Below are 14,097 nucleotides of genomic sequence, written 5' to 3' on the forward strand. Positions count from 1 at the left end.
GGTATTCTAGCTCTTAAAAACCATACTTAATTTTATTTAACAAATTTAAATACAGTTTATTTAAAACTGAGAACAGACAGTGCGGCTGTAATACACCCCACCCTGACCAGAGCTGGTCTCACTGAGCGTGCGCATCTCTGCTCCCCAGACCCACAGTGCTGCTGTGCAGGTTGGAAGGGCCCGACTTTGAGGAGTGTAAAAGCAGGGCTGTGGTCAGGACTTGGGCCTTTGTGTTTTTCTGGAAGTTATTTCCTTCCAAGGAGGGAAGGCTGCAGCTCAGCAGGAGCTGGAGCTGATGTCAGTGAATGAAAACATGCAGCTAGGAGAGGCCATCAGTTGGGAACTACCTTAGCAGAAGAATCTGTATGCCTTTAACAATGTCTCTTTCCACTCTAGGGTGTGCAGACTGAACTGAGGTTGGGATGCTCATACAAGAACAGAATCAGTCTGCTCAAATGCAGAGAGCTCCCATTTTAGCACAAGGTAACAGTGCCTGTTCCCATAGAGGGGCCAGTGGAACTGGATGCTTGCTATCCCAGTAGCGCTTCAGCCAATGCATCTAAAAGAACATTATTATAAAGGCTGTGTAGCAAGGCTTTGTGACTGACAGCTGAGCAATGCAGCTTTCCCCCATTGATTCTGAAAGACAGTGGGAGAAAATAACTTGGAAAAAAAACCCAAATGTTTCTTTACATATTAGGGAATGCACAACCATTAGTCCAAGGGGAGACTTGTGAAGCTAACAGTCCCCTCTGTAGTACTGCAATAATTCTATGCGTTAGGGCTACAAAGAACCAAATCTGGGATTACATTTTCCCTCAACTTGAAGGGAAAATTGTGCTTCAGACCCTTCTGAAAGAATTGGGGCAGTGGGGGTTGATCAGATGTTTGACAGCTGTGAGGGGAGGGTATTAAGAGTTGAATGTATTAAGGGTTTTTTGGGTGTTTGCTGGCTGGAGGCAGGGAGAAGGGCTAAGCTGTACCTTCATTTCTTCCTCAGCAAGTTGGTCATTTTCAAATAGAGTCAGCCAAGGTAGCAGCACTCAGGTTCCTCCTCTGCATTGCTCAGCCACGTGCCTCTTGCTGAGGAGCAAGATAGAGTTTCATCAGAGAATACCCTTTCATCAATGCTGTCTCAGGTCCTTTGATGTTACAGAGCAGGGAAGAGGCAACTAACATTCTACTTAGTTTTTCAACCTACCTGGAGCCAGAGGTGGAGGGAACAGAGCACTCTGAGCACAGGATCCCTTTACAAGGGTGCTGCTCTATTCCCACTAGTTAACTCCTGACTGGCTCTAGCGTGGATTTGCACACCAGTCCAGCCCTAAAAGAGGAGCTGGAGGATACGCTCCACTCAGTTGGTGAATGCACTAAATTCTTGTTCAGTCCCTGGTTTTAAGCAGTTAACTTTATTTTTTGGAGAATAGAAATTTGGCTTTATGTAGAAGCACCCTTCTGAGAACCCCACACCTAATGCTCACGTGAACCAAATGAGAGTTAAATAGAACTAAGATCTGAGCCCAGATGAAATATTATGGTGTATGGCCACAACAATCTCTTTAGGACCCACCCACAGCTCTTTTAGCATCAAGAGCCCTATGCTGTGCGTGTAACTCCATCCAGGAGCACAGGGTACCCTCCAAACCATGGAGCCAAATAAGGGGAAGGAGAAGGGGGCACAACAAACAGATGTACATTCGGGTTTGTTCTAACCTGCCTTGCTTTTCACTCTCCCCCAAAGCCTTCCTGTCTTGTGCAGCGTAATAAACACTGATTAAAGTAGGTTTAGAATTAAGGGCTAAGGTGCCATCTCAGAAGGCAGCCGTCCCCTCTGTCAGCAGGGAGCTGCTCTGGCTGTTGGACACATAGCCGCAGGGTGCATGTCTGGGAAGGGCAAGTCATCAGGGCCAGCACACCCACGTGTGCATTCTCACCCTCACTCTCAGGTCCCGTATAACAGCCCGCTCAGTCTGGGCTGCCCTTCCAGCCGGGCTGCATCTTCAGTGCATCGTGCACTTCTCCCAAACCGAGCGTCTCGTGGGGCAGCTGCTCCTGTAGGGAAGTTCAGTCCTGTATTTCTGTGCTTTTTCTCCATCCCCAGAGCATCAGGTTCTGCTTAGAGTCCAGGAGGAAGGGCAGGGAGATCCGGGTAGTTTATGTATGCAGTGTTGCTTGCTTTCAGTACACTAAAACTCTTGGAAGTCAGCAGAGGTCCTGGCTACTGCATGTCTGGCTGTATGCTGGGGGGAGGAACCTTGGAGGCTGTGCATGAGGAAATCTTCTGCAACAGAGACACAACCAGCATGTTTATCACCCCCCTGCCTCACTGCAGTGAGCTGCCACCCCTTGGAGCTAACCCAAAACCCATCTAGGATTGCAGAGCTGTGACTACTGCTGCTAGGCAACTGGGTGTTGGTGGAAAGCAGTTGTGACAGTGCTGAAGAGCTATGGCCTCTCTGCAAAGCTGCTATATATAGCACAGACAGTGTGCAGTGCAGGTTTTCCTTTGCTGTCCTGCCAATGGGCCACAGCACAGGCCCTGCAGCAGGCAGGGCTCCATCACCACAGCCCAAGGGAACGTGCTGTAAGAACTCATTATGTTAAAAATACACTGCTGCTGAGCAGATCCGCCCCTCTCCCATACCCCTTGCTGCTCTGACTTCTCTGTGTCTGAGAGGAAAAGAGAACAAGCAGCAATCTTCTCTCCCCTCCAGGCCTGGTTCTGCGCTCTGGTTGAAGGGAGTTGTGCATATATTTTTTCCCAGCAGTCTGGATGCGGGCATGAGCAAATATTCCATCCTTCACTCTAGCAAACCAACTGCAGGGTGCACTCTGGAGATACAGAAGATTTAATGCACCAGAATGCTCAGGTAATTAAAGGTGAGAAGCCAGGGCATGAACAAACAATGGAGAAGTCAGCCACCAGCGTGCATCTGCTCTTTCCTCCTCTCCGGTGCTCCTCCAGCAGCGGTATCCAAAGGCACTATATGCTGACCTTAGGTAAATAGATACACAGTGCCACGTCTGAGGTTTAACCTACACCCTCCCTTATTGTCACTGACTGTGTGTGGTTTGTATGTCCTGTCATTGTCTGGTATTTTCCTCCTTTGCTGCTTCTCCTTAGTTCCAGAACATGAACTCTCACCTGGTGTTGGTCTCCGCTCAGCTGTGCACGCTCAGATTTCCACATTGGGATCTGTGAATCCTTTCTTCCCCTCATTCACCAGCACAGGCTTTTCTGTCCTCGTGTGCCAGACTAAAATCTGAAGAAACCAGAAGTCGTTAGCTGCGTCCCTTCACTGCACTAACAAACATTCTTGCACATTAAATCAATAGTGCAATTTAACCATCTACCCTGGAGCCTAATGGTGCATTCACAGCTGCAAGGAGCTTTGCACAAAACTTCATTTAGGTAGGCCTGCTGCTACCCAGAATGCACAGTGCACAGAAATTACCTATCTTACAGTGTACTGTCTTGGGACATTAACCTGCTCCTTCCAAGATCAACCATCTTCCTCCAAAGGCTCATCAACCTTGCCAATGATGTAAGGCCATTCCCTCATCACAGGAGGATCAGATGCACGTTTCCCACAGTCAGGATCCTGACTCTGGTTCTTGCTTATGGTGTTAGCCCACCCTTGGGCACTATGGAGCTGTTTGCTAATGCAGAATGGAAAAGCCATCTCTTGCCACGTCGGCTCATGTTGTGACTGCTTGCTAACCTCGCTCTCACTGCTTCTTCTTTCACGACCCAAAAGAGATGAGGTGCCACTGATGAGAAGAGTCCTTCCTGCTGCTCTGGCTGTCGCCATCTCTACTCTTAGAGGTACCAGAGCCACGAGCTTGGTACAAAATACACCATCACTCCCACGTGCTCTGGGTTCCCCATGCATATTTCCTCCATAAAACTGGCCCCATGCTGCTTCTGCTATTCCAAACCAGGTACAATGCATTGCATCACTTTCAGGGTCACTCTCCAACCTGCTGAAACCAGCACTGAAGCACACCAGGACCATAACTTCTACTAAAATCTGAGCAGTAAAGCTCAGTGTAAATCAACACCTGCAAAAGAGAACTGGAAAAAATATAAATGGAAGAGGTTGCCTGACATCTGTGGTCGAGGGAGGTATTATAGGTCAATGGCTCCTCACAGCCATGCCATGCTCCAAGCTCTGGCAATGCTCTCCCCTCACCAATTATGCTCATTGCTCAGCACTACAAGCTGCATTGCTGGCAGCAGTTTTGTCCCTTCAGAGCTGCGGCTTCCTGCTCCCTCTCACCTGCTCAGTGACAGCTCCTCCTCACGGGGGTCTCCCTCTTGTTGCTATGACAATGCTCAGTGCATTCAATCCAAATATCTGCAAACAGTCTTGTACCCACTCCCTGCTTTCCTGAAAAAATGAGGCCACACTCTGCTTCTAAAGGGCAAACAAAGCACTCCTCGAGCCACTGTAGTTAAACAGGAGCCCCCCCACCTTCCCAAGAAGCAATTGCAATTACACTGCTGCAATTACTGCCTTACTTCCTAATGAAAAGCAAAAGCAAACAGGTCTCGCCAAGCGGCTCTCCAGGCAGCGTCAGCATCAGCTACGAGCTCCTCATCCAACAAATAGAATAGCCAAGACTTAATGCAGTGCAGGTGCTGGAAACCAAGCTGGTGGGCAGTTCTGCTTTCCAGCAGGAGCAGGAAAGAGCTGCTCCCATATAAAGACCGCCAGCAATGGGGCTCAGGCTCACACAGCTCCAGGCACCACGGCACAAATACAGATTAATAGCTTTTCTTTTCAATTGCATCCCGCTTTGACATTGTTAAATCCGAGTGCCAAAAAGGCAGTTATGTGGAATTAACTGACCACAACTGACTGATTCTGAGAGATTGCAGCTCAGTGCAGCAGCTTCTACCATTTCTCACATGGTGCTCTTTAATAGGGGAGGAAGAGCACCATTTTACACAGCAACACCTGCTTCTGCTCTCAGCTCGATGCTTTCCACAAGCAGTGTTGGTTTGATGTCTCAGAGCAGCTTTGGTTTGTGCACATGTGCAGTTTGCATGGGAGCAAAGGCGGGGTGTGAGTGCCTGACCTCCTCTGAGCAATGCTTCCTGCAGGTCACCTGCATTCCCTTTAGAAGTCCTCACTGCTGCAACATACATTAACAGCCTTGCCATCCAGAATCACGAGGCTTGGAACAGATCTAAAAGATTATAAGGCTTCGTCACCGTTACAGGCTTTTTCATTGTCTTCCAACAGGAAATTAAGCAGGCAAATCAGCCTGTAGTAGGAGGGAGTCACACGATTTCCAGTACCAAAGCCCTCCATAGAAGGCAGCAATAACCGTTACTTGAAATGCCAGCTCTGCAGTTCTACTGCCTTGAAGGTGATAGGTGTTAGAGGCAGAGCTCAAGCTCATAGAAAAGGGTTCTGGTGGTCCAACCTGAGCTACCACAACTGCCACGTGGTCCGAAGGTCCTGGAGCAGATGGTGCTCCAAAACCCAAACTGCTCAGATGGAAACCACAGCTTTCAGCTGTGCTACAGGAGATGGCATTGGCACAGCAGTTCTGGAGACGAATCAGGGCTCAACGAGGCAAAAAGAGCCCTCCAGGTTCTGCAGGTCCCCTAAAAATCACCAGCTCGGGCACTGCGTGTGAAGCTTAACCAACGAAATACAGGGTACTGACCGCTCACTGCCAACCACACAAACCCAGCAGCCCAATTTCAGGAGCAATGTAAGCAAAAAGAGGGCAGATCTGCTCCATCCATACCCCGCTGCTCAGCCCCTGAATGGAAAGAAACACAAAGAGCTCACGAAGCCAACTCCCTGCCTACTCTGCAGCACCACAGGGTAAGATCAGGAGGAAGCAAAGCACTCCTTTACGAGCTTTTTTGCCTTAGGCTGAATTCCAACCCCCCCCCCCCCCCCCCCATCCTGCCCATTAGCAGTCAGCTTTAGCTGATTTACAGCTGTGATGTCACGAAGCAGCAAGCTCTGGTCCCTTTTGCTGCGTAATTCCCTGGCTGCTGCAGGGCCAGGCTTGCTCTCCTCCAATGCACAAGGATTTATCCCCCTCTCAGAGCTGGTTCCCAGACCCACAGCATTAGTTTGGGGTTCAGGCGCTGCAGGGACACTCTCTGCTGCCTGTTCTCAGCCTGTGTGTGTGCGACAGCAGTGCCATTCCCATGGTGGCATTTCATGCTGCCCACACGCATGCTGCCGCCCAGCAATCCCTGCCCAGCACACGGCTGCCAGCCAGTTCCCTTCAGCAACATCCACCTAAATGCCAGGCTGTGAGCCCACGGCTTTAATCCCAAGATCACACTGAGCCAGGAGGGAAGGAGAGCGGAGGAATGGCTGCTTTTAGCTACTGACGCCCCCCGAGAGCACCATAGCTTGCCTCACCCAGAGAACTATACATCTGTCTCCATCTGGGGAAACAAGGAGCTGCAAGAGGAGCTGGAACAAGAAGCACATCATTTGCAGGGCCCTTCTATTCTGTGGTCTGTGCTCTCGTGCTGCTTCAATAGCTGAGGCTGCTGACAAGGTCTCTGTCCTTTAAGGGCTCTGGTTGAGCACTGCAGCTCATTTCCTCAGGCACCCACAGGAAATGGGGAGCAGAATATGTCCCAGTTACATCAACCTTATGGGAACACGAGATCTCTTAGACCTTGATCCTGTCAGATGTAATGTGTCAACGGATTGAAGAGAGCTTTGTGTGCTGGGGGGGAAATGTAGAAGCAGCAGGACAGAAATGCAGAGCATGCTTGTAAAGCCACGTTCCCTTACAACCCCACTGCTAACCAGCCCGGGCAATTCACTTTGACTTCTTTCATTTTCTTCTTCATTTTGGGTGGGTATCAAATTAAGAAGATAAATAGAATGCATCTCTTCAGCCAAAGTGTAATGTTTTTGCAGGAGTGAGCATCTGTGGGCTGAAGGGAGCTGAACATTACAGCACCGTATGCAGTGAGGGCAGCTCTTCTGGAGAGCAGATGTCTGTGCTTATCTTACACAGTTCTCTGATCCCTCCTTAATAATGGTACCTGAGCGCATTGTAATCTGTAATGTAAATCTGACTGCAAAGCTTTACAGCTGCAAGCAATGACACTTGCTAGGAGCATGCTGGCCCATTGAGAGTCTGTGCTCTGATGCTGGGGATCCCAGAGCACAGCCACCTCTTGTCCTCCTCTGCTGCTTGTTTGGACTCTCCTTCTCATCAGAAGGGTGAACAAAACACCAATTGGAAAATGGAGGCTGCTGGCAACAGCTAACAGCAGAAAGGCAAAGCTGCAAAGCTGCACTCAGAGTTTGCCAGGAGCAGACAGCATTCAGTTCTCAACAAGGACCCTTGTAAGATCCCTACAGCCGTGCCAGAAAAAGAAATGCAGTCTGCCTCAAATCCTGGGCAGCAATTCCTGCTTCCTCTCCAGCTCTGATCTGCAGCTCTGCGTGCAACACTGGCACAGCAGCCTGTCTGACAGCACCGTTTCTTACCTCAAGCCTTTTCCTTCCTCTCCTTCCTCCCAATACCCCAACTCTTCTGTACAGCCTAAAAGCAACCTGGGCATCTCTCTTGACCTGCTGAAAGCATACTAATTTCCAGCCAGCACTCGCTGTTAGCTAGCAGGGCAGTAAGGGGGGAAAGAGGTAGAAAGACCTAATTGTAGGGCAAGGCCAGAGCTTTTTGCAGGAAAAGCTTTCAGCTCTGAAGTGGATGAGGACCTAGAATAGATGGCCCAACACTGTCTCTGTCTGCAGTAACAGCTCATTCGTATAAAAAGAAAAGTCCTCCTGGGGTAATTACTCAGTAGAGGTTTTGGTGGCTGCCTGCTGCAGACAGAGGCGTGAGCACTACGCAGGAGTCTCCGATCCCAGATAAAGTCCCTCCAGTGCCTGCCACCCACTCACAAAGCTTTCAGAGCACTTGACAGCCCCTCTGTTGCTGATGTGCTCTGATTGATGCCTGTCACACTAACCAGCATTGTCTCATTGTATCTCACAGGCTCCTGTCATCCCAGATAGATATCCATCTGCTGTCTCTCGTATTGGACTGGAGAGTCTTTAGGGCAAGAACCATCAGCATGCCCTATCACTAGGTCCTCACATCCCGTGTATGAGGAACAGATCGTCCATACCTTAGTGCAATTGGCAGCTTTTGGCTCAAGGTCGTTCAGGGTGACCAGCTCCCGCAGCAGGCTGCTCTCCTGGTAGCCTCCCTTCACTCCTCGCAGCTTGAAGTACGCCTGAGATCGCTGAAGGATCAGCCTGAGGTTCACAGCAAACCCTGCCATGTCTATAGCAAAGGGGCGATGGGGGTCAAACACAGTTTTCCAGCCGTAGACCTTCCCTGCAGCATTCACTTTGGGGGACTCGTAGCGCAAGCCACCAACGAAGGCTACTGGCCACACCGACACCTTTCTGGTGCTGCGCATCTGGAGGCAAAGGAGAGAGAAGGGCACGGTGGGTGTGTGCTGAAGGATGGGCTGCACACAGCATCCACCACACAACAGACCTCCAGCAAAACACCTTCACCTCCCCAGCATCCTGCAGGAGACACGTGGGGCTGGGAACCGAGGTGATGTGACTTGGAGCAGTGGAGCTTTGTGCATCACTCACCTGTAAAAGAATGCGCATCCTGGGGCTGCAGGAGTGTGGTGCTTTGGGAAGGGGCTCACGGCCATGGGACCAAGTGTGAGCTCAGCACGAGGAACAAGGCTGCAAACAGTGGTTATAACTGAGGTTTAAGTGTTGGGTTTTTTTGGTCAAAAGGCCTTCAGAGCTGTGGGACATCGGTTCTCTGTATGGATGGCTGGGGAAGTCAGTACAGCCGGGGGGGAAGCATGTTGTCCGAGGAATCTGAGAGTGACATATCATGGAAGAAAGGTGTTCTCTCTGAAAGCTGCAGTCTCAAGCTACGAGGCACAGTAAAGCTATAAGTGGGGTTATGGGGAGCTCACAACAGCAGGGTTGGGAGGAGCACAGCCCCTCCAGCAGCTCCCAGCACACAGGACAGGGCATTGCAGCTGGTCCTCCTACCCAGAGGGACTTTAGATGCCTCTGTTCCCCAGAGAGTCACCAGAAATAGATAGGAGCCATCAGGGGACACCTCAGTGCGTGTGCTTGCCAGTACGGATGATCAGAACGTCCGTCTGCCTGCCCTCCCAGCACCCGGCCCTGCTCTCTGGCAGCCTCAGCCTCGCGCTCTGCTCTCAGCCCAGGCTCTTAGATCAGGGATCTCCCAGAGCTAATCTCATCACTGCTAATTACTGCAAACGAGACCAGAAGAGCTCTGGCACTTGCCCTTCTGCATTATACACATGCTAACAGCAGCGCCTGTCCACGGGGAACAATAGTGCGTGTCTTCTGCATTTCACAGCACGTTCCATTGGCTCCATGTGACCTTAACTGCAGCTCCCTATCAGAGAGGAGAAGGCTCTCTCAGCAAAGCACACGGGTGAAGCAGGCGGGTGAATGAAGGAACCCTTTCTGCTTTATTAATGCACAGAGTCTCTCTGAAGATGCTGCCAGCACCAGCCTCAAAGGAGGAAAGTGGAAGAAAGACATTCAGCTTGAGTTTGCTTTCAGCTTTAAAAGCGTGTATATTCTGTGGCTATCCAAGCTGAAGTGAGAGCCATCAGGGAAGAGAAAGGGGCATGTATGGAGTGAATAAACAGGAGATCCCTGGTATGGGGACTGGCAGCCACTGGGGAAGGAGGCAATCCTACTTTCTTGTCCCATGCTGCAGGATCTCAGCCTCAGGAGAGTATGGGAACAGGTCCTTCCTGAGGGGTGAGGTACACATCTCGCTCCAAAGCCCTCTCTAGGCGGCACGAAGGGCTCCATGTTTCCAGGATATGAAGCAGGTGCTGTCAAACACATGCTCCTCATGAGCGTGGCAATCCAGAGACAAGTGCACAGAGCATCTCTGAACCAGACATCCTCTGAGTGCTGTGCTGGCACCACTCTGCAACGGCAGAGTTCTCTGCTGTGCAAAGTGGGCGTTGGGCTCTTGACAGCTACAGAGTTTAAACACTGAACACACTGGGATGAGAGCAAACAAATGCAAACAGCAAGCAAGGAGCAGAGACCCCAGGGACTACTCTGTCCCTGGAAGAAACAGGAAGAACAGACAGCTAAGTGAAGTATGTAGGGGTGGTAAAGAAGGCAGATAACAGCAGATCAGCCTGGAACCTCCTCCAGGATGAGATTTCGGGGTTCTCTTGCTGGGCACATGTGCCTGCCCAGGCACAAAGGACTGCAGATGATGTTCCAGCCCTAACAGGGCTCTCCATGACATAAGCAGCTCTTAATCAGCTCTCTTGATAGTAAAATAAAACTACCTACATGTTCTTCTTGCTCAGATCCTACCAGCTAGCTCCTGCCTTGTGATGACCACTCCTCCTGGGTTTATGGTACCAAGGGAAAAGCTTTGTTCCTGCTCCCTCAGGGAAGCAGCACAGCTAAAAGCCCCAATTGCAGAAGCTGGGAGCGTGTGAGCAAGACCAACAAGATCCCTTCCAATGCTGCCAACAACTCCAAGTGACTGGAGCATGGATGTGTGCCTCCTGACCATGTGTCACAGGCTATGATGGAGTCCCCATTAATTTGCATTGTGTTTGACACCAGGAAAAGCACACACTGCAGTCACGTCACCAAGCCCCAGAGGAATCATAGAATCACAGAAACAGACTGGCTTCGGTTGGAGGGGGCCTTAAAGATCACCTAGTTCCAACCCCCTGCTGCAGGCAGGGTTGCCAACCACTAGATCAGGCTGCCCAGAAACCTTCAGGACAGCTGCAGTGGGACCACTGCACACAGGACTGATCCAGAGCACAGGAGAGGATGCATACAGCACCTTTTGCAGCCCACATGCTGTGCTCAAGCTGGCTGGGGCTCCTCCAGCAGCGTCTTACCTCCTCGAAGAGCTCCAGGCTGTAGGTGTTATCATCATCAGCAAAGTAAACAATCCCAGGCTGACTGTTGTTTTTGTTAAAGGTCTCTCTCAGCCACCTCAGGGCAAGGTTCCTCTGCATGGTCCCCCGGGGGATGCGGGGGTCCCTCATGTCTCCCCGCAGCTTGTAGTTGCGAGGGGTCTCCACGTTGAGGTGGGTGTAGTTGAGCCCCGTGTCCCGTAGCAGCCGGGTGATGAGGGGTGTGCGCCGCTGGGAGTCCTCCACCAGGATCCAGTGCAGGTTTGGCACATGCAGGAGGGTGTTGGCCAGGCGCGTCAGCTCTGCTTTCTGCACGGGCCGGCTGTAGGTGGGTGTAATGACGTGGATAGTGGGAAGGGTGTCTGACCACGGGGGTGGGCGAGTATAAACATATTCTGTCCTCACCACCTCCACAATGTCCCGGTCCGACAAGCAGTATTCCTTGGAGTCCAAGCCTGCAGCGAGATCACGCCGGGAGTCACCACCATCATCTGAGCAAAGGGTATGAGAGAAGAAAAACCGCATGGACTTGGTCCTCCGACACCCCCCGGCCCCCCAGATGAGCCAGCAGGCTGTGTGCTGATAGCAGGAGGTCACCCTCACAGCCCAAGAGGAAAGGAAACAAGCTCAAACGGAGGCTTGAATAAATAAGTACACCAATTAATAAAGGAGTCGGGGACAAACAGCCACGAGAAACAAAGTTCCTGCTGTTAGAAAAGCTGCACCCATCAGGGCCTGAGAGCCCAGGACAGCTGAGTGCCCAGAGGAGACAGACTTGTAGAGCAATTAGACCTAGATAATGAAATTAGCAACAGGGACTGATGATCTGTTGTTCCCAAAGAGCTCCAGTGCTCTTGGCACCAAACTCAGCAGAGCAGGACTCATTCATTGCACTGGAGCACTGAGATTGGGAAGTGGGGAATCAAACTGGGCTGGAGCTGTGGAACACATGGAGTCCCTATTATCACCTGAAGCTCCCAGCAGCACTGCTGGCCAGGACACTGCATACCCTGCTGCTTCCTGACAGGCCTGGGATGTGGCATAGAGAAGCAAGGGCAAGGCACTCTTCAAATCTAGAAACAGAGAGCAGAAATAAAGCCCCTGATTGCAGGGTATTTTACTTGCCTCTGGCTGACTTCTCAACAAAGCCCTACCAGTTTCTGAACCTAACAGCCCATTTGGTATTGTGGGTCTGAACAATAAAGCAGCACTGTACCAGCAAACAGCATATCTATAGCATAAACCAACCCAAACTACTGAAATCCTTGCAATGTGAGACTTGGCCACAATCAGCTCAAGGTAAAAAAAAAAAAAAAAGGTATTCATGCATTTGTCACTTTTCCAGCCTGCAACTTTCACACGTTCACACTACTGCAGAGCAGCAGGAACATCAGCATCCACAGTTAGGAACTGAGAGAGATAAAGGGGCATTGCTATTCTCATTGCCAGCTCCTCTCTAGTGGGCACCTGATTCTTAGAGCCCCAGATTTTGCAAAGCCAGCTGCTGCTGAGGACTTCAGATGAGGAAGAACAGGAACAGACAGCCATCAGATCTGACCCAGCAGGGTACTACCTGTGTGTTTTTCATAGCATGTTACGCCTATAGCAGCACAGCCTTTGATACAGCCCTGAACTGAATGGGGGATTTGTACTCAGCAGCTTTAAAGAAGGGAGGGTGTGCATTTTGGGAGTGGGAGGGGCAGGACCAAAGCATCCTGCACACATGGGGATCAGGCCCTATATAGGGGGAAGCGCATCTGCATTGCATAACACAGCTCTCTGAAAGAACAGAGCACCGGAATCAATTCAAAAATAAAACTGCAAAATGCATTGGACACGGGCACAAGGTAATTAGCCAGGATGGAGCCTGAAGGAGACATACGAGATAGTTTGCAAACCCTCTCAGATCAAACCCTCAGCTGTAAATCCTGGCACATTTATCCTCTGTCACTGTGTCCGCACTAGCATACAGATGCACATCTCATTTTCAGCACCTGCTACCAAAGGATCTCAGAAATGCATTACAAGCACATAACAATTTCTCCCAAGAGCTTCAGGTCGGTCTCTTTCACCACTCATTTTCCACTGAGCGCTCATAGAAGCACTCTCAGAGGAAGCATCTTACCAAGGGCACCAGCAAGTTCAGGGCAGGGTCACAGCAGGGCTGTCTCTGTGCTGTGACTTCAATGTTCATGGCCATTCACCAATAAACCGGTCCTAGTTTTTAGGGCATCAATTCTAATCACTGTACAGACAGGATATTTTTCTAAGCCCCATTTTGGAGCCCAATAGAGATCCCACATCCTGTGAAACCTTTCAGAGAGGGTCAGTCCCCTTTCCCTTAAGAGCTGTCCTAAGCCTTGTGGGTGGCTGCCAGTCCAAGTCCTCCAGGAAAAGGTAAAACTGCTCAGGATGACCTCTGAGCTTCTGACAATTCCAATGGCACACCAGACTGCTCAGCAAGAGAATAAGAAACTGCTGAGGATGGGAGTGAACATTAAAATGAAAAGAGTAGAAAATCTCCCAGAGATAGGGCCTAGAGACAGCAAATGAACTGGCCTTCTTCCTCAGAAGGATGCCCAGAGAACAGAACAGCCAAGAATAAAGACTCCTCCCTAAGATCATTGAGGAATAAAGAGAAGCACTGTCCACTGAATCTGGATGTAGGTGGGGCAGAGCTCTCCAAGTGTAGGGAGCACGTCCCGTGGCTTAGAGGTTGATGTCTCCAAAGACCCCTGGAAAGCACAGAGCTGTTCCTGCAGCAGAAGTGGGGAAGCTTCTGCATGAGCATGGACCGGGAGCTGAGATGGGAATGGCTGCCATGGAGAAATGAAATGAGAGAGATGAGGACGAGGGAGTGATGCGCAGACTTGGCATGGGCTGGTTTGATTTCTCTCACCCTTGTGCACTGCAAGCAGTGGAGCAATGGTGCTCTGGTGCCAGACGGTGATTAGTAGTGTCCAGGGCAGAACTATCAGCACGATAGCCAGGATGTCTCGTCTCTTCGGCATCTCCAAGACTGACTGGACCCACAGCTCCTCATTACCTGACAGTGAAAACCCCAGAGACAGAACAGCAGAGCAAATGGAGAACAGAAATAAATGGGCAGGAAGGAACAAGGACAGAGAAAGAACGCGAGAGAGGGAGAGAGCAGCGAAGGCGACACGACT

At 50.6% G+C, this 14,097-nt stretch overlaps 1 protein-coding gene across 13 annotated transcripts in view; it reads right to left on the minus strand.

Annotated features, from left to right (window-relative positions):
* Nucleotides 1-8: 8 nt before the first annotated feature.
* B3GAT1 (beta-1,3-glucuronyltransferase 1) overlaps nucleotides 9-14,097 on the minus strand; it is a 31,627-nt gene continuing 17,538 nt past the window's right edge. For 2 of the 13 annotated variants that reach the window (NM_001397599.1, NM_001277839.3), the window contains exons 3-7: nucleotides 13,827-13,973; nucleotides 10,910-11,418; nucleotides 8,132-8,428; nucleotides 3,146-3,263; nucleotides 9-2,281 (exon numbers count right to left, since the gene is read on the minus strand). In NM_001397599.1, the coding sequence (NP_001384528.1) occupies nucleotides 3,177-3,263; nucleotides 8,132-8,428; nucleotides 10,910-11,418; nucleotides 13,827-13,973 (1,040 nt within the window). In that variant the 3' untranslated portion in view covers nucleotides 9-2,281; nucleotides 3,146-3,176. The remainder of the gene's footprint in view (nucleotides 2,282-3,145; nucleotides 3,264-8,131; nucleotides 8,429-10,909; nucleotides 11,419-13,826; nucleotides 13,974-14,097) is intronic. The other 11 variants (XM_046903723.1, XM_046903722.1, XM_046903721.1 and 8 more) reach the window with 8 other exon arrangements.

This window comes from Gallus gallus, chromosome 24 (genome assembly GCF_016699485.2).
Source record: "Gallus gallus isolate bGalGal1 chromosome 24, bGalGal1.mat.broiler.GRCg7b, whole genome shotgun sequence".
Classification (NCBI taxonomy): Eukaryota; Metazoa; Chordata; class Aves; order Galliformes; family Phasianidae; genus Gallus; species Gallus gallus.